The following is an 18,944-nucleotide window of genomic DNA, read 5'->3' as shown; positions in this document are numbered from 1 at the left end:
TTTTAGGGCTTGTATCTCCTGGTCAGTTTTGAAAACCTCAATGTAAGGGGAAAAAAAAGGACCCCAACTGCAGAAATGGTATCCAAAGGCAAAAAATACCCAGTTCTGACACAAGAGAGATTCAATGATGTGAATTTCATAGGTTTGTATCTGTGGCAGTGGCCAAATGAAACAGAAGCATGGGTAATCCCAGCTTAGGAGGAAAGCAGTCTTAACCATCATTACAGAATCCACTTAATTTTGGAAAAAGCAGAGTTTTTGTAAATAAATTTTTTTCAAGGCTGCTAAATCACCTTACCGAGCAAGAGGTTTTATATTATGACCATGAGGTGGTTGTGAGCTCAGCATTACAGGATGTGAAGAAGGAATTTTGTATTCATCATCATCTGGGTGTTCCCTTGATTTATCAGACAGAGAATTTGCTGAAGGACCAGGGCACCTAAGGAGATTAGAAAAATAATGGTTTATCTTCAGCTGTTAGGTACTTGACCTCAGATAATACTGAAAATACTTTTCTTTAGCCCAAACATCCTTATATGTCTACTACATATAAGGCAACAAGAGCACCATGACAAACATACTTGCAAGGGTACTGACTTTTTGCCACTGAGAATACATAGAGCAAAGGACAGCTGCCCTTCTAAGAGTTAAACAACTACTTGAAGCAAGCACAACATAGCAGAGTATTGTAAAGAATTAGAGTACCAAATAGGCAGTCGCAAGACTCAGCCTGTTTGCACTTATCAAAAGCACTGAATAAAAGTTAATTCACGACAAAAGGTGTTTAGCAGGGCTTAGTGATGCAGAGGACAATCATGCTTTCACTGGCCTGTCAAGCTGTGAGTAAGGACACGTCGTGTCCTCTCACATGTCTGGAACGTGCCCCTAAGCCCTGCTCCTTCTGTCACTGGGAAGCGCCATGCCAAAGGCTGATCTCAAGGGAGACATGAATTCCAAGCCACACTCAGCCTTAATGGGACTATGACTTCACCTTCAGAATTTTGTTAGCAAGATGGGACAGACAGCAAGAGGAGAAACACCGTTCGGTGCTACTTTTCCCTCAACTACCTCAAGGCAACTAAATATTCCTAATATATTCACAGACTACAAAAGGGGCTTGGAATTGGATGCATCATTACATACTCAAAAAATGGATGCTTCCTCACGCAAAATATCACTGTGGTTTATGGTACTTTGGAGACAAAGAGTCTGCTACTGATGTAGCAAAATGGGAGCTACTCACTGGAATGAAACAAACACTACTTGAAAATTTTGAAGTTTTGGGGAAGAATCACTCTGTATCTTTGACACAAGAGTTATAGATGTCGTTTCAGGAATAAAATAGCATCTTGATCAAAACTGCTAAAAAAGTCTGACATAATTACAGAAGTCCAATTAAAAATAACTATTTTCACATGTTTAGTCAAAAACATAGGGGCTGAGTGGAAAATTAAAATCAGATGTTCAGTTAGCAAGAGTCCAATATTTCATTACTGAGGCACAGTTTATAATAACTACTTTAGTAAAACAAAAAAAATTAGCACTGTTTCCAGGAAAAATAAAAAACCCCAACAAAAACCTCCAGTGCTTTTCTATAAAGGTAGCTTTTTAAGAAAAAAAAGGTCATATTTGTAACATTATATTCAGTAAAAGCTGATTAAACAATTAAAGTAGGGACATTATAGAATTGTGAAATTTCAAATAAGAGTAATTTTGCCTCCTTGTTATTTAGAATAAGACATTTCATACATTATCAATGTATCCTTCAGTCAAATGTTTGGAATTACAGATGGATAATAACAAGTAGAAAGAACAGAATGCCTTGGAGCTACATGAAGCAAACCAGCTCTCAATCCACCACACTGCACAGATTGGAGAGCATGAAAAAAATGAGCAACTTGCTCAGATTAATTGGAGTAGCACAGTTGTGAAAAGCAGAGAATTTTGAATCAAGTACAGTTCAACATTTATGAGTGCTGAGTGCAGTCACTTCAACAGGAGGAGAAATAGACTGTAAAAATATTCTCTCTGACGTTTCCAAATAAATCATGCTAGATATTATTTCAGTTACATTTTTTGAAAGCAATTGTGGTTGGTGGAAATTGCTGTTTTTAAAGATTTTTTTCCCCCCTCCTCCCCAGTTTTTCCATCTACATACTGTCACACAATATTATAGATTACCGGCATATTTCCGAGTGGTGACAAAAACTTAATTTTAAATAAATTGAAAATAGATATATTAGTGTTTAAAGAAAGAACGTTATGACCAATTTTTAACAGCCATTCCATGTGGTATTTTAGTAGTTAGATAATTTGAACTTCTTACTCCTAATGTTGTGTCTCGATAATTTTATGCTTAAAAAAAAAATCAAAATCTAAAACTGCCCATGCAATTTTTAAAATGTGTAAGGACAAAACAGAAACAAAAGTTAATTTTTTCCTCAAAAATCAATGGAGTTTGGTTTTCACAAATGAAGATTTTTTTTCTTCTTCCTGGAATTCATCAGTTTTGTACTCAGAAATCTTTGGTTAATAAAAGAATTGCTTTTGACCAAGCAGAAGTCACACATTCTAGCTTTGGATTGGCCTGACATGGATTTTGTGGCTGTACATATTGTGACAATATTGTGTGGACTTTCCAATGCTCTGTGTGTACACTGTACTTTGGTTCTCAGCTACATCTGCAAGTATCTGAGTGAAAAAATGGGATTCTCATGAAGTAGGATGCTTTTCCATGCCATGACACACAGAAATATTTCCCTCTTCAGATTTTCATTGTGTTACGAAATAAGCAGACTAGAAGGCAACTGATTACATGAGGCATCATGGTGGTACATACCTCATGGGTGGTACTCCTCTGAGACCCTACCTCAATCAGGTTACATCCCAACTTTTAATTACAGGTATGTCTGGATAACAGGCTAAAATTTTCTTCTGAACTGAAAACAGGCACGGAGAACCTCAGCAATTGCTCCACCTGAAAATAGGCTTCTAAATAAAAAAGTCAATGCTCCACTGCACCTTTATTGTAGTGCTTGGTGAGAAAAAACCCAGCATATTAATAAAATGCTGAAATGTATTTGTCTTCTGTATTAAAGCTAACTGAACACAAAAATGGAATAAGAAAGTTCTCAGGACTAATATGAACTGACTGTTCAATTATATTATTTAACAGCAAGAATCACAAGCAGAACATTGGAAAGAAGTAGAATAGCATTATTGTGATATGATCCAATTTCCTTACGAAAACACAAAATAAGGACAGACCACATTACAAGACTTCCAAGCTTTCAACTTTAAATATATCTTGTTCTGTACAAAATCCTGTGTCATTCAGAGTCTGAAGATACTTGTTATGACGGCAACATCTTTATCTAAAAAATGAACAGTCATTTTACTGGAAGACTAATAGTAGTCTGCAGTTGGAATGACAAATCTTCCCATGTTCTGGAACTCAGAAACGTTGATCATATTTAAAATTATATAAAATGGTTCGGTTTTGGTTGCTTGTTTTTTAGCCACAACAAATAGGAGATGATAGTGTGAACCTTGGATAAAGCTCCATGTACTGAAAGCCCAGAAAGCCTGACTAGATTAGGAGCAGAACAGTGACAGAACACATTTTTTAGCCCTAGCACTTTCCCTAGAATCTGTCATCTCCTGTGATAAATAGCTCTGACCACACTTCTCCTGTAGTAATAGAAGCCAAACTAGACAGTATCTGCTCTCAGTGCCAAATTCCTGAGAGCAAGATCTGCCACAATTTACCCTCTCTCCCTATACAAACATGCTGTGCCCAATTAACATTAGGACTGTTCCCACTTAATCAATACCATTTATGCTTCCTTTGTCAAAGCACATTAAAATTCATGGAACGCATATAAAGTTGTATTAGTTAGTTTCTTTCTTTTCCCCATTTTTTCTTTTAGCACCAGAGAGTCAGTGCTATTACCTAACATTAGCTAGCACTTTTCTTTTATAGATGAAGTTAACTTACTTTATACTAGGGATGACAGAGCCAGCTGGAAGAGGGGGTGAAAGCCGTGGAGGGACATCATATTCTTCATTTATCAGATGACCATTTGAAAAAACCTAAAAGTCACACAAATATTACAATGAGTATCTCCTATCACCATGGATATTCATCAACTAGGTATTATACAATAGACCTTGAGAAGCCTGTGGGTAAAGGCTTTCCCAGGAGTTCACACCACAGAGCTGTCTCTGAAGTGACTCTGAGGCCTGTTTCACCCCATTTTGGAGCTATAGAACATATTAGTTTAAAACCTCACCAAAAGAAGTTTCATGCGACAGTTACTAGACAGACACTCAGTTACAGCTGAACTGCTTGGGGGAAAATTAAGATTTCAAGATTGCAAAGTGAGAGAGATGAAGTGTAATGGCAAAGCAACGGGCACATTATGCTGAACATATTAATTATTAAAATGGTGATACAGCGCCTGCCAGAATCCATCCTCTACCCACAGGATTGTCTTTCCAATTCTTGGCTTCTACCAATAGCAAAACGTTTATATTACAATTGATATATGAATCAGGGAAGAAAATTCATTCCATGTTTGCCTCATGAATGTAAATATAGCCTGAGATGGTAATTCAGGGTCGCTTCCTCTAATTGAACGGTTCAGATCTACAACCTGAAGATGACAGTTCAAGCAGTACTTGGTTAAAGATCTACATATGTATCTCCTCCAGACTACACTTCCACACTGACTTGGTATTCTAATTTGAGTATTCATTCCATCAGCTTCAGTATTGTGCTAGACCACAACAAGAATGCTACATGAAGGTACAGTTGAAGATACAAATCCAGTATCCTTTTAAAATCAACAGAAAACCTGCAGCATTTAAACAACAGCCTAGTTCTAAGTAAAATTTTGGTGCTTTGTCTCAATGCTGAGAAAAGCACTATATAATAATAATTTAATTATATATAACATCATACATGACTTGAGTACCTTTCATCACATATGTCAACCCCTCTTATCTATAGTAATTCAATTTCAGAAATGTACTTTCAAAATAACCAAAACCTCCATCTATATATATATATACATGGGAAGATACTTGCCATATACATGCACATACCAGAAAAAAAAAATTTAACTGGAGATAGAAAGGTTAAATAGCTTGTGGTCTTGGAAAAAGAAAATAGATGCAAAAATAAAGATTTCTAACTACCATGGCTTAACCACAAATCCATCAGTCTAAGCAAGAGCTATGTAGTCTTGCACAAGCTGTGTAGTCTTCAAAAAAACAAAAAGAGGAGCTTTGAGTTAATAATCTCTATGAATAAATTACTGAGCTGCTTTGATAAAAATGATTAGAGCTGAACTAGGAATTTTTTCTTAGGACATCACCATTTGATCTCTTTTCAAAGCTAAGTCTGACCAGCTGTAAATGGCTTTGCAAGTAAATGGCTTTGCATTTAGCAGCTTCATGGCCTGAAGCTGCTAAATGCCAGAATTCACCTCATCTACAACAGAGATAAGTGGATCATCTACTATTCCATCAGAAAATGCACACACAGTTTTGGCATATGACAGGTCCAAAGTGGACTTGAGATGCTGTATTATTACAGCATACAGGGATACATTGTTATAACGATAATTTGCTAGAAGAATATAGCAAATCTAGAATATTCTCTCAAAGATATTTTTTGACGGTGTTATGTGAAAATTGTAACTCAGACCCTCATGTACTGTTGCTTTATAAATTACAGCACTTAACAAATAATTTATGAGCAGCTTATTCTTAAGCATCAACAGAAAAGATTCAGAAACCACAAACCAGCACTGGCCAATATAAACGGTGTGTTTGCCAGTGCAAGACAATGCTGCGGCAGGGTGTGAATTTAGGATTCACTGGAAATACCTTGGCGCTTTCTGCGGGCAGCTCGTGACGCCTGTGCTTCCTGATGAATCCCTGCTCCGAGCTGACGCGGCCATGCCTCCCGTTCACGTTTGCGATGGCGGTCAGGCCTGCCTTGGGGGAGGCGTCGCCCCCGCCTCGGCAGCCCGCCAGCTGGCTGGTGCCAAACACATCCCTGGGGCACCAGCCCTCGAGGGGCACGGGCTGCTCCCTGGCGGGCAGGCCCTCGGCCTGGTGCAGGTGCCGGGCGGCCCGGCTCTCCGGCAGCAGCGGCGGAGGCCGCTCCGGCGGCGGCGGAGGAGGGTCTCGCAGGGGAGGTGGCGGCGCTGGCAAAGGCTTGTCCTGCTTCCTCACCATGCAGGGAGAAGACTGAAAGACACAGGAAGTTACAAAAAAAGGAAAGTTACGTGGAGGCATGAATGTTGCTCGTGACTGTTATGAGTAGAACAGCTGCCCATTTTTTTAAAAGGTTGCAGAGTTCACAGGTTGGGCCAGTTGCTGCCAGTGTGGAGTTCTAACTGCTTGTTATTGTAATCACCTGTGGTTTTTGTTAACCACCTGTCCTTCATGGTTAAGAATTCCCCCTTAGCCCGGACGTCGCCCTGCTGCTTCCTGGAGAATGGCACCCAGACGGTGAAGAGGAGGAGACCTTGGAGTTAGCATGCAAATGACCTCGGAACCAGCATGCAATGGGAGAAACCCTGCACCAAACCTAACCAAAACCCCCTAAAAACAATGAACCAACACAAAATTGACAAATCAAAGTGATGTCTAGATGTGAGGAACAGAATCTAGTATCCGCTAAGACCCTTTTTACCACTCACCCTAACCTAAGTATGTCGGCTAGACAGAGGCGCTCGAATGTTGACCCAAAAAGTAGGTAATGTCTCGATTCATTTTGAGGACGGAACCCCCAGCTCTGCCCACAGACCAGTGAACAAAGCTGCACTCTTTCTCCTCCTCTGAGTCACTCCTGGGAGCAGTGGTGGTGTCACTGCAGACCCATCGGTTCTCCCCACCTGAACTGATGACTTTTAAAAAAGGCTTTAAAAAGGAGAAAGGTCTCCTGCCCGTGTTTGATTCAGTGACCAAGTGTAGATTCATAATTTCTGAGATAATTTCTTGGCCTCACAGCAGTACTTGGCAGGAGGTTAAATGCAGGCCTTGCCGGCATTCTGCAGCCAACCTGGTCCTTCAGAGAGCATGCCCCCATTTCTGATGTTGCATGAGTAACTCAAGCAAGGAGTGGAAAGCAGAAATGACAGCTAACTCAGGCAGATTTATTTGACCCATAGTTTTTTCCAGTATCCTTTGCTTTGATCATGTGAATCATTTACTCATCTGCTGAAATGAATTCTGTGGAGTGTTTGGAAAAAACAGGCTTCCTGATGTGGAAGAGAAACCCAAAACCCCATCAAAATAAAATCCCAGAGGAATAACTCGCTGACAGCAAATGAGCACAAAAAGCAATGATTAGAGAGCAAGGGGAAGAAGAATTATTTCATTTTTATTTATATACCTAGGGATGACTCCAATCTTTACATGATATGCACTGTGTCTGAGTGCTGAATCTGTTTGAATTGCAGTTCAGTTTTTCAGGTAGCAGCTTAATTAGTTAGTAGTTTTACTTGCAATTAGCTTATCTGCAAGCAACATTTGTCAGAATACTTGGTTTCTAAGAATTGAATTATATCATAAATGGTTAAATGTGGTCTAAAATTATGTATGCTAATACTAAAAAGCTGAAACTCAGGTTATCAGGAATAAAACCTCATAGCTGCACAAATCCGAGCACAAATATGACAAAACCAAAACATTGTCATTATGACTGAATTACAAATGGCAATTTACAAAGTAATAGTTGGGCCAGGTCTTTACAAATGTTTTATCTATAGCTACCATAAGAAATACAGGGAAGATTATTTTCCTGGGAATGTATAATTTTCTTGGACTTTGGTAAGCCTGCATATTATTACCACTTAAAGAAATGGAGGTCACTGAACTTTTTAGTAAGAACAGCATTTGCTATCACTTCATTGGCTAGCCCAGCACTATTCTTCAAGCCGTTCCTCAACACGTGACTTGAATTGAAAATAAAGTTATTCTACCTACAGGCTTATGTATATTAAAAGGACGTAAACTAAATAAAGAACTGTTTAACTCACTTGCTAGTCAAGTAAAATAGTTATTTTCACTGTTAACACAGGAAAAAATTGCCCTGATCTAGATTTTTTGTTATACCTTATAGTTATAAATGATAGTTTTTAACTTGAACAAAATAGAAAAGTTGTGGGTGTTTTTTTCCTGAAGGTGTAGTTTTGGCAGGACTAAATGATCTTTTTTCTCTTAAATATAAAATCTTTTAATGTATGAGATTATTCTTTGTTGCCCCCATCCTGTTTCCCTTGCACCCCACAATTTTTTTTCCAGGAAAAGTTTCACGTTGAAATTTGAAAAAGCATTGAAAATGCTTTTTCAAATTTCAAAGCATTTTCAAATTTCAAAGCAGCATGAATGCTATTCCTGGTTTAATTTCTTTTTTAAGCCAAGAACCCTGCAAAAAACCCCTATTATAGAACTAGTTTTTAATGGATGTAGGATATGTTTGGTGTATGTCCTCAATGTGTTATAATTCCTTTGCATAATATAAGTTAAGAGAGAAGATTAAAGAAACTATTCAAACTTCTATTTTTTCTTCTAAATTGTAAGCCACTAAAATACTAAAAATATATTGATTTTCAACCTTAAAGTAAAAACCTGACAAAAAAAGCAAGCTACTTCAAACTGGATTATTATGAGTACATATGTTTCAAGTCATGTCCTGAACTTGAATTTGAATTAATCATATAAAAATGAAAAATTTTAATCTAATTCACTCTCTCTATACAGCAGTTATTATAAGACAATCAACTTGTTACAGAGAGTAGCAAACAGTATTTGTTCTTGTTCATGCTTATCTATTCAAAAAATTATTGAATCTTTAGTATCGCTAGTTTTACAAAACACGGCATACAAGCTTATTGGCTATAGAGCCATTATTATTTCCCTTGAAATTTGAGTCCTATTATATGCCATTTAAGGATTTGAAAGCAGTGTATCTGCACATATTTTTCTTGTAAGGACACTGTGGAAATTGAACATAAATCATCATGAAAGGAAAACGTATAATTTTAATGAGATAATGACCTTTAAATCTATTTTCAGGAAACTTTAGCTTCTATTTATTTTCATTAATCAGAGTTTGTTACAGAACTGATCCATTACTGCAACATCTTTCAAATTCTGACCATAACCAAGTAAAATATAATCATCAGACAAATTGAAGTCATTTTTGACTAATACATGCAGCCAGAAATATTTAACTATATAAGGTACTATGGAAAAAGAAGAGACTTCATTAATATGGGTCTAATCTAAAATTTGTTTAAACTAGAAGGAATTAAAGTTCTTTTGGGCAGAGAAAAATCCTGAAAAAGCAATATCCATGGAAAGGTTTGAAACAGTCCACTTTACAAAAAAACCAAGAAGCTCACCTTGGAAAAAAAAGCAAATGCAATTTTTCGGAATTCTTATATCCAGAAATAATGGCTCAGTAACACTTACTTTTGGTGACCCAGTTGGGCTGGCACACGGTGACCGTGCTACTCCCTTCTGAATCAGATCCAGACGGGGAGGGACAGGAGGAAGACTAAGATGAGGGATTTGCAGGGGGTCTGGAAGTGGTTTTCTTCTTTGTGCAAGAGGGGAAGATCCTGGGGAAGTCACTGGTGAATTCTGCCTGTCATTGCACTTCCGGAGAGAAAAAATAAAATTATCTTTTACCTGATGATCAAGTATACAACTTCCATTCCCCAACTAAAACACTTGATACTTATCAGATACTTACTAAGAGTCAATTATAATAGTCATTTTTCATAATGGACATCTGGACAGTAGAGCTCATCTTATAGTTACTGAAAAAGAAGTCTACAAGTCATTCTGTCTCAAAATTAAGACTCGTGTTAACTTGTGAGGAAAATAAAAGAATATATATTCCAGTAATTTATATAAAAACCTAACGATCACTGCCAAACACAAGGGAAAAAAAATCATAAATTCTATCATAGCACTGCTACCCTTGTTGACTTTTTTATCAATAGAGAGTACTCAATCTAAAGTTCTACAAATTACTTTGAAACGCTGAACATCCATGATATTGCCTGTTACTGCCTACTGCCCATTTTCAAATCATACTTCCATACAAAACAGAATGTATGTCTTCTGAAAATTTACCAATCAAAGTCACCAGCAAGATATTAAGGAAAGAAGCAAAATCAAGAAAAAAATGAAGGGATTATAAAATTAATTTTAGAACAATTTAATCATTTAAGCAAATACTGAACTAACAACACAAACATTTAACTTCCCTCTCCAGGGACAAATTATGATTTCTTTTTTCCTTGACCTGTCCTTTCAAATTCTCAGAACTTGATTTCAACTCTCAATATAGGACTCCACCCAATTTTGCAACTCGTCCCTATCCCTCATCTGGCTCAGTTCTAACAAACACAGCTCAGGTGTTTGTTCAAGTTATTTCTATGAACTCACTGTATGAGTATCAGTGCACTGTAATAAACCTGAATGTCTGTGCTGTTCTGTGCTTTCCCCAAGAGTAGACACAAGTAGCTGGAGGACATTCCCACCAATGATCAGCTTTGGGCCACTAGTACACTGAGGCATCCCACTGTTCTCATATCACAGCTTGCCTACAAAGGCAAAAAAAACACCCATCTTTGGCCTAAACCCCTTGGATAAACTTCCCCCTCTCTTCACGAGCTTTTTCTCATGAATGCTAAACATCCCACAGTGATAACTGGGAGGAGAGTAGAAAGTTCTTTAACAGAAAACAAATAAGCAACACTACCTTTCTTTGCACACAATCATTATGTTAAGAAACTGGAAACTTCATAAATTCAAAAGCAGAGTGAGGAAAAGGATCTAGAGCATGGATCCTTATCAATGCTCTGTACTACAGCTTAGTTTAATATCCCATTCTATACAACAGGGATTGCTACCACATTTCCTTCAAAAATAGAAGCCACCACAGTATTACTGTCAACAGTGCACAAAAAAGCAGGAGGGGAGTGAGAAGATGTTGAAAGCTAGAAGGGTGATGTGCAACTCCATCATCAGGATGATTTTTTTTGTTGCTATTTAGAGTCTTCCCCACTTCATTGACACGTGCAAGCTCAATGTCACAACTAAACATTCAAATTCAAGAGACAGAGCAGTTTAAGATTTGTGGTCTTCATGGCTACCAGAAGTTTCTCAGTTTCTCCCTTCAATGAAGAGGTTGTCTCAATATTCATATTAAATGCTTTGAATAGTCTTTAAATTTTCTTTGTTTCCTTTAACTGGTGAATGACCCTGTCCTTGACTGGAAGACCATAAAGATAAGCACATAAATTACCAAAGCATTTAGCCTCTCAACATTAGGGAATGTTGAATAACTAAGCAAGATATGTATCTTGTAAGCATGCCTGAGCAACTGTAATTATAGAATTACTATAAACTGAATGTCAATTCATTTTCCTTATCAGAAGGCATCTATCAGTTAAACAGCATAATAAACATTGTATCATTTTATAGCATTAGTTTTCAAAGTTTAGTTACAACTCCATAAAGCATTCCTGAAAGCCAAGAACTATGCAATACAATATACTCAAAGGATTGACTTCAGCAGACACAAAATGAATTTGCTTCCCAAATTATCTGAAATAGAACCAAATAAGCAGGTCACGCCTCCAAAAAGATTCAATTATTTAAAATAAATGAAAGTGATATAGTTAAGTCTCAGCATTTTATGGTATTGCACAACATAATGCATTTCAGCCAGCAGGGAATTGTTCCAGAACAGCAATCATATATGTGATAGGAGTAGGAAACGAAGAGCAAGAAATATAGGAAATACTAAAAACCAATTATTGGACAGGAAACATTTGTTCAGAATTTAGGATGTTCTAATTGTCGCATCATCAAACTAATTAACACAATTTCCTGAGAGAGCAACCTGAGAGTCTCAAATGGGAGACTGCCTGGAATTGTACAAATCCCAGCTAAGTGAACAGCACTGTTGTGATATCATTTTAAGAACATCCCTGTTTCTATCTGGCAAACTTCTCTTACACAGTTCTGCTCTAAAAAAATCACTCGGCTAAATGATGCCCTCTTCCCTCAGTGTGCTCACTGGTTCCATCCATGTCAGACTTCTTTTCTCCTGCTGCAACAACAGTCTAGCTTTTGCAGAGACAAAAATCATAGAATATTCACATTTAAAACTCATTAATTTAAAAGTTCAAGATACTTAAACCCTGACATGCTTTTAAACCCAATGAAGCAAGCAATTTAATTCATGTGATAAACTTCTAGTTCCATATATTAGCTTGGTATTTGGCTATCTATCTATGACATTCCACAGACAGTAAACCACAACTAACAAAACTACATGGAAAATTTTCGAAGTAGTAAGTGTGTGAGAGGACTTGAATTTAGGCTTATATCCATGCCTTATGTCTTATTTCAAAATAGCTAAGTTATTTTTTGGTCCCCTGGACTACTACGCTATAGTACAGCCACAATGCCAACAGAACATGCTGTGACCCCCACAGATTTCAAAAAGGGAATTGATTACGGCCAACAAGTTAAAGAGTAACTTATCAGGCACAATTAAAAAAAAAGTTAAATAGCTGCAAGCAAAAGTAGCTTTTTTTCCCCCTACAATGAAGCTTAATCTGTATCACCACTTGTTGCTGAAGTAAGAGCAAAAGCTTTGCTGGGACAAATAATTCTTTGTTGGATCCACCGATACTAAAAATAAAACAAAACCAAATATTCCACATCAGCAAACAGGTTTTCCTTGGCATTCAGTATCAGATTTCCATCATATTCCCAATATTAAAATCCCGTATTTTTCAGTCAACCCCCATCCAACCTGTCCAGCTGCATCATTTGATGAGTGACAGCTAGGCCAACAAGATGGCTGCATCTCACGTGGATACCAAAGCATTAACAGACATACTAATATCTACTCTTTTTGGCACTCTACTCTCCTAAAATTCCTGTTTGTCACCTACTGGAGGTTTTTGTATGTTATCTATATGCTGGGAAAAAATCTGCAATGAGAGAGAGCAGTGACAAAAAGCTAAAACAAGCAAGTGATTAAGACACAAACTAGCTCAAATGAACTGGCAGTGACAGAAGACAGACCTTCAGTGTACAGAGGGGCTCTGCTGCACCACACAGAGACCTGTGCAATAAAGATGTAATTAAGGAGAAGAACACAGACTCCTTTGTAACAACATGGACTTCATCTGGTTGGCGTGACTGCTGCCAAGGGAAAAGCAGCTGTGACTTACTTTGCAGTTGTACTGCAGAAGGGACCACACTTGTGTTTTTCCATCAGACGTATTTGGTACTGGGATACACTGGTATCAGTTTGCCCCTAGCAGTTGTGAATTCAAGAAAAAGCCTGCTTCCAACACTGATTACAATTTCCAGTCAATTTTTTTTTCTGATGGAGATATTAACAGACAAGCTATTCGATCAAGAGTTTTCAAATACCTTTATGCCAGATAGGTGAATATGAAAAGCATTCTCAACATAAATCCTAACGATTGATTCATTGAGGAATACTACCCTGCCTGTTAATGTCTTTGGAGCAAACTCAAACTGCATGAGACATCTAAGAGGATCCCAGCAGACCTACACCAGAGAAGTAGTTCTCTGAAGTTTCTTTATTTATAATCAGGTGAGAGTAACTCACATATTTGTTATTTCTTGTTAAGATAAGCTGTGACCTAGGAAGAGCTGTATTATCTTAGCTTAAAACCTTAAATGAGGATATAAATTTACATCACTTAACACTGATGACGGTAAACATGTTTTTAAATCAACAGATTTGTTCCCTTCATCTTTGTTGGCCCAAGAAAATGCATGTGAAGGAGGGAGAGGCAGCGAGGTCTCTGAGAGTCAGCAGCACACTGCCAAGGGAATCCGTAATTAGGGGAGGCACACTGCCTCCCAGAATTTATACCCTGCAAATACTAGTAAGTAATCAGTTAAGTAAGTCACTCCTGTTGAGTGACATGATCTTAATAAATTCAACCAAACAGGTGGACCATTATGTAGGAAGTGATATGTATATATCAGTCCAGGTACTGCTGAAGGAATATATGGATAAGTATTTCAAGACTTATTTTACATATTTTTATATTTTATACAATGAAATTAAAAACGTTATTACTATGTAATACACGCCTTCTTCCATTACCAGAAAAAAGTCGACTTAATAATATGGAAATGAGTGGAAACAGTCTCTTCCCATATATTGAGAGCCTAGGTCTTTTGTCACAATTTACCAAATTTGACCTAACTCACCTGCTGGAAAAAGCCTAGTCATGGCAAACTGTCTTTCAGCCTTGACAATTTCCTATCATTATTTTAAAGTACTGTGTGAATCAGTCAAACAATCAGGGTTTTGCACATTCAGATATCTAGGAAATTCTTTTCAGAGAAGACAGTAACACCCCAGATGGGGTAACTTCATCTACTTTTAGACTGAAGTGTTTATAAACAATGTTAATTCACTTTAAGGTACTGAAAACCTCATAGTCTCCTATACTGGTAGAGCCCTCCTCTGTGTTTTCATGGGATATTATTTGGATCAAAAAATTACCTTAAACACTTATGAATTCAAAATTATTTGCTCTTAGCAAGAACTCCTGCACTATCCATTTTCCTTATTTTCTTTCTTTGTTTTTAAAAGAAATCAAATTATGCCTTGTACTAATAAAAGTGACAGAACTCTTCATTTATTAGGACAATTAAACATTAAACATTATAGAATAACTAACATGCCCTACTAGACACTCAAATGCCCTCTTTAAAAATTAAAAATAAAAAAAAAGCTATTTTCAATATTTACCTGAGCCTGTAATCTCCATTTTTATTAATGTGCATTTCATAATGTTGTGCTTTACTAGAACAAAAGCTGAGAAGAGGAACATTTTGGGCAATAACTGCATTAGCTAATCTGATACTACAGGGCTGAAATTTCTGAAGTTTCGCTGAGGAAACAATTAACAGAGGCTTTTGGCACCACTCCTCCTCTTTCTTTCATTAAGAAATATCTGAAGACAATTTGGAAATAAAAAAAAACAAGCTGATTGATGAGGCAGATAAACAGCCTAACTGCAGTAGATTTCTCCAAAGCCTCTGTTGATCTGCTGCTACTGCTGACTCATACACAACACCTAGCAAGAACTATTCATTTTTCTTAATGTGTATCCACTTACTAATTCCTTTAAGGAATTCCTTTAAGGAGCTTCATGATTATTTTTTTTCTTAAAGCAGTTTCAAGTCTGAGATCTTTCAGAGACTTCAGACACCTCTTAGAAGTTTTAGAGTACAGTTCAGGGATAGGAGTGATAAACTGCAGAAATGGTATTTTTCTGGTATCTGATTGAGTATTTCCACAATGCTTTGTGAAGCCCAACAGTCACTTTCATCAGAGCTTCATGTCCCTGAAACTCTTCTCTTCTAATCAGTTTCACAGCCCAGCTCACTACTAGTCAGATTTTTCTTAGAATGGTCAGCCAGGTGATTTGACACAAATATAGCCCATTTGATTTTCAAGGATTAACAGATTTATGTTGAGAAATCTTACCACAGTCCATGCAATAAAGTAAGAATTGAAAAATTTGTTCACTGAGACTACAAAGCTACAACAGTGCCAGCAGGTTGGCTGCAAGAGCTAAAGTATTATCTTTGCCACCTAATTTCCAAAATTTAAAAAACTTCGTTACTACAATACCATCATTATGCAGCATCCTGTTCATATGAACAGCGTTGATGACAAACAAAAGAAAATTTCACAAAGAGTAAAGTTCTACATAATGTCACTGAGAAAAATATAATTTCTTTAAGCAGGTTCCAAAGATACACTGATTAGCAGGAAAAATAAAGAATGGTTAAAGAAATAGGCAAGTCTAATGAAGACATTGCTAACAAAAAGTATATATAAACAATGCCATATTACACACAGGTGGTATGGTTAAGACCATCACTGCAAAATCAATGGTAACAATTTTAAGAAAACAGCAGCTAAAAATCACCAAATGACACAATAATTCAACAATTTCAAATAGACTTCAAGAGGGTGGCACAGTGAAGATTTCTTTCATTGAACAATGAAATCAATGAAGAAAAATAGCAAGGCCCAAAAGCACTCAAGCACTTGGTGGATACCTAAAAGAAGATGTCTTATAGTAAACCTATTGTTCCTTCTTTTGATAAAGGCATAATGCGTTTTTGCCTTATCATGGAAGTGATAGCGTTATAAAAGCCCATCAATTCAAGGCTATCTCACAGAGGTCATGCTGCAGACTGCAATTTAAATCCAGGCAGGAAGGATAAACTGTTCCCAAGGGTAGAGCATGTTGTATTACATACACAACACAAGAATGATTCATAAGCCTTAAGAGGTTAGGAAGGATATCAGAAGCATGTATATTAACTGACAGATATTCTCAGACATGAGGGTAAAGAACACTTTTTTTTTTTAAACAAACACAATGATAAGGAAATGGAAAAGTAAAATGTTACAAAATTAATTCCAAGACAACAATTCAATCTAGATGACCTTAGTATAAGGAAAAATCTAGTAAATGCTCTATCAAAATCAGTGTTGCATAGCCTCTGACAATATCTATTCCAGGCTAAAATAGAGTAGTAAAAACTATCACCATAAAATAAACTTCTGTCAATGATAGTGCTTATTTATCTGTAATAAAATCTCTTGCAACAAAGATCTCAGAATTTAACACAGAGCCCTTTCAGGACAAAAAACATTCCAAAACACACAGTCACTACGGATAATCTCAAAAATACTTTTCCCAGTAAGAGTACCTAATACTAAAAATTACAGAAAAAAAAAATCATAGACAACTCACATGAAACTTAACTAAAAGCTACTTGTGTGCAGTATGAATTAGATGTCGAGTTCACTTTTATAAAGTAATAATATTGAAAATTGTTTAGAAACTCAACTTTAATCCTAAAACATGTGTACACACATGTGCAGAAAACAAATGCATATAGGAAATTTTTTGTTCTTTACAAATAAAAGCTCAGGGAATTGTCCATACAGCATAGTTTGGATGAGAGTTTCAGCTGGTGCAAACTCACGCTTTGCCCATTATAAATGATCTTAGTTCACATCAGCCGAGAATCTGGAATATTTTCTCTCTCCAATTCAACTTCAGTTTTAATGCATTTGTATTGACACATTTTGTTTTTTCAACTCAACAACTGTTCAATGAGATGCTGTGAGCTAAAGCATGAAGTGCAACCTCTCCCTGTTTAAAGTTACAGGCAGCTTTGTTTACAAACGTCTGGGTTTAGCTGTTGTGCAGAGTTTGAGAAGTTACCTTTCGGACTGAAGCCAAACGATTCATCATTAGAGACTCCTCTCTATCATCATCATCATCCAAGTCCAACATAGGCATACTAAAGCTATCCATAATACTGCAGCACCTGGAATTCTCATCCCTGGGATCAAAAGGATCCACAATGATTGGCTCAGTCCCTTTGATTTCACAGCGGCAGAAAGGGCAGCCTTGGCCATCTGATTCCTACAATAAGACAAAAACGTAGATAAATTAAAAAAAAAAAATAAACAAAACCAGCAATAATTTTAAAAGTAGGACTTATACCTTGTACACAGTAACATCCTCAACCAGTCTTTAAAAGCTTGTAAAGAAGGACTGGAGTAAACAGGAAACAGATTAACAAATATTTAACAATAGTAAATCTTAAAATGACTGCACATTTAAAGCTTTCTCTCTTCAATAGACTAAGCTTCACTTAAAAATGACTAATCAAAATGTAGCTATTATCTCTACAAAGCACTAAATCAGTCTTAATATTACAGGTCAGGAAGTAACATGTTTCCTTTCAGGCATACATTTTGCTATTTCTTCAAGAGAAAGAAGGTGAGGTGTGTAGACAGAGATAATGCATTTTATTATATACCTTTTATATTAACCATAAAGTATGTCTTTTTCATTTGATATTAGAAAATGCAGGCAAGCTTTATGGCATGCAGCTCTTCTTGGAAAAAACATATTCAGTCCATCACAGCTGCAGCATTGCCAGTATTCAGAGCACCTAAAGCTACAAACAGTTTTCTTCACATTTACATAAAAAATCAGGACTTAACTACATTTTCAATAAATTATATAAAATATGAAATTATATTCACATATTGCCAGAAAAAAAGAACTACTTGAATTTTAATTTTAAAGTGGTATGTGTTCAATAATTTTCAAGCAGCCATATTCAATCCCTTTAACTTATTTCAGAACTGTATTTTTTCTCATAAGAAATAAAAAAAAAGGCTTGAGATTCAGACTACTAATGAACAAAAACTAGAGAGGTCTTTCAAGGACTTATAGAAATATTTCCATCAAGAAGCACAACACAGATTTGAATTATAAAAAAAAAATAAAAACCCACCACCAAACAAATAAAACCAAAACCAAACCCACACCAGAAGAACCATGAAGCTTTGAAAGCTCAAGATAATTCAAAGTGAAATCAGAAATCACATGGTGTAGTATTTGCAGTCAGGTACACAGACAGCTAAAGAAATATGAACACCAAAATTAATTCTAAAAAACCTACTTACTACTTATACTGAAATATAACCAAGCAAGCACTGGTTTTTGATTTCTCAGATGCAAAAACAACATTAACTTTTTTCTAGAATTATTTTTATCTTGACAGTTGCCAGTCTTACTAAACTGACAGATGATTTTACAGTTTTTGGATGAGCTGTATCACAAGGTCACATAAGCATAAATTATTGTCTCCTGACGTCACTTGCAGGATTAGTACTGGATTTTCATTTTGTATGGAAAGACACATCTACTCTACTTTCAGCACCATAAGTACACTAACTAGTCAACTTCAGTACCTCAAAAAACATCTTCATATAGTCCTACTCAAGTAGCCACAGT

At 36.5% G+C, this 18,944-nt stretch overlaps 1 protein-coding gene across 2 annotated transcripts in view; it reads right to left on the bottom strand.

Moving 5' to 3' along the window:
• CBLB (Cbl proto-oncogene B) overlaps nt 1–18,944 on the bottom strand; it is a 128,551-nt gene that overhangs the window by 17,562 nt on the left and 92,045 nt on the right. For both annotated transcript variants that reach the window (XM_071433501.1, XM_071433502.1), the window contains exons 10-14: nt 17,355–17,558; nt 9,493–9,678; nt 5,893–6,258; nt 3,998–4,092; nt 299–439 (exon numbers count right to left, since the gene is read on the bottom strand). In XM_071433501.1, coding sequence (XP_071289602.1) covers nt 299–439; nt 3,998–4,092; nt 5,893–6,258; nt 9,493–9,678; nt 17,355–17,558 — 992 coding nt within the window. The remainder of the gene's footprint in view (nt 1–298; nt 440–3,997; nt 4,093–5,892; nt 6,259–9,492; nt 9,679–17,354; nt 17,559–18,944) is intronic.

The sequence above is a fragment of the Agelaius tricolor genome, unplaced genomic scaffold, assembly GCF_023055355.1.
Source record: "Agelaius tricolor isolate 1412-34295 unplaced genomic scaffold, bAgeTri1.0.p SCAF_9, whole genome shotgun sequence".
NCBI classification, from domain to species: domain Eukaryota; kingdom Metazoa; phylum Chordata; class Aves; order Passeriformes; family Icteridae; genus Agelaius; species Agelaius tricolor.
The sequence above is the reverse complement of the archived record's forward strand: the minus strand, read 5'-3'. Positions and strand labels throughout refer to the sequence as shown.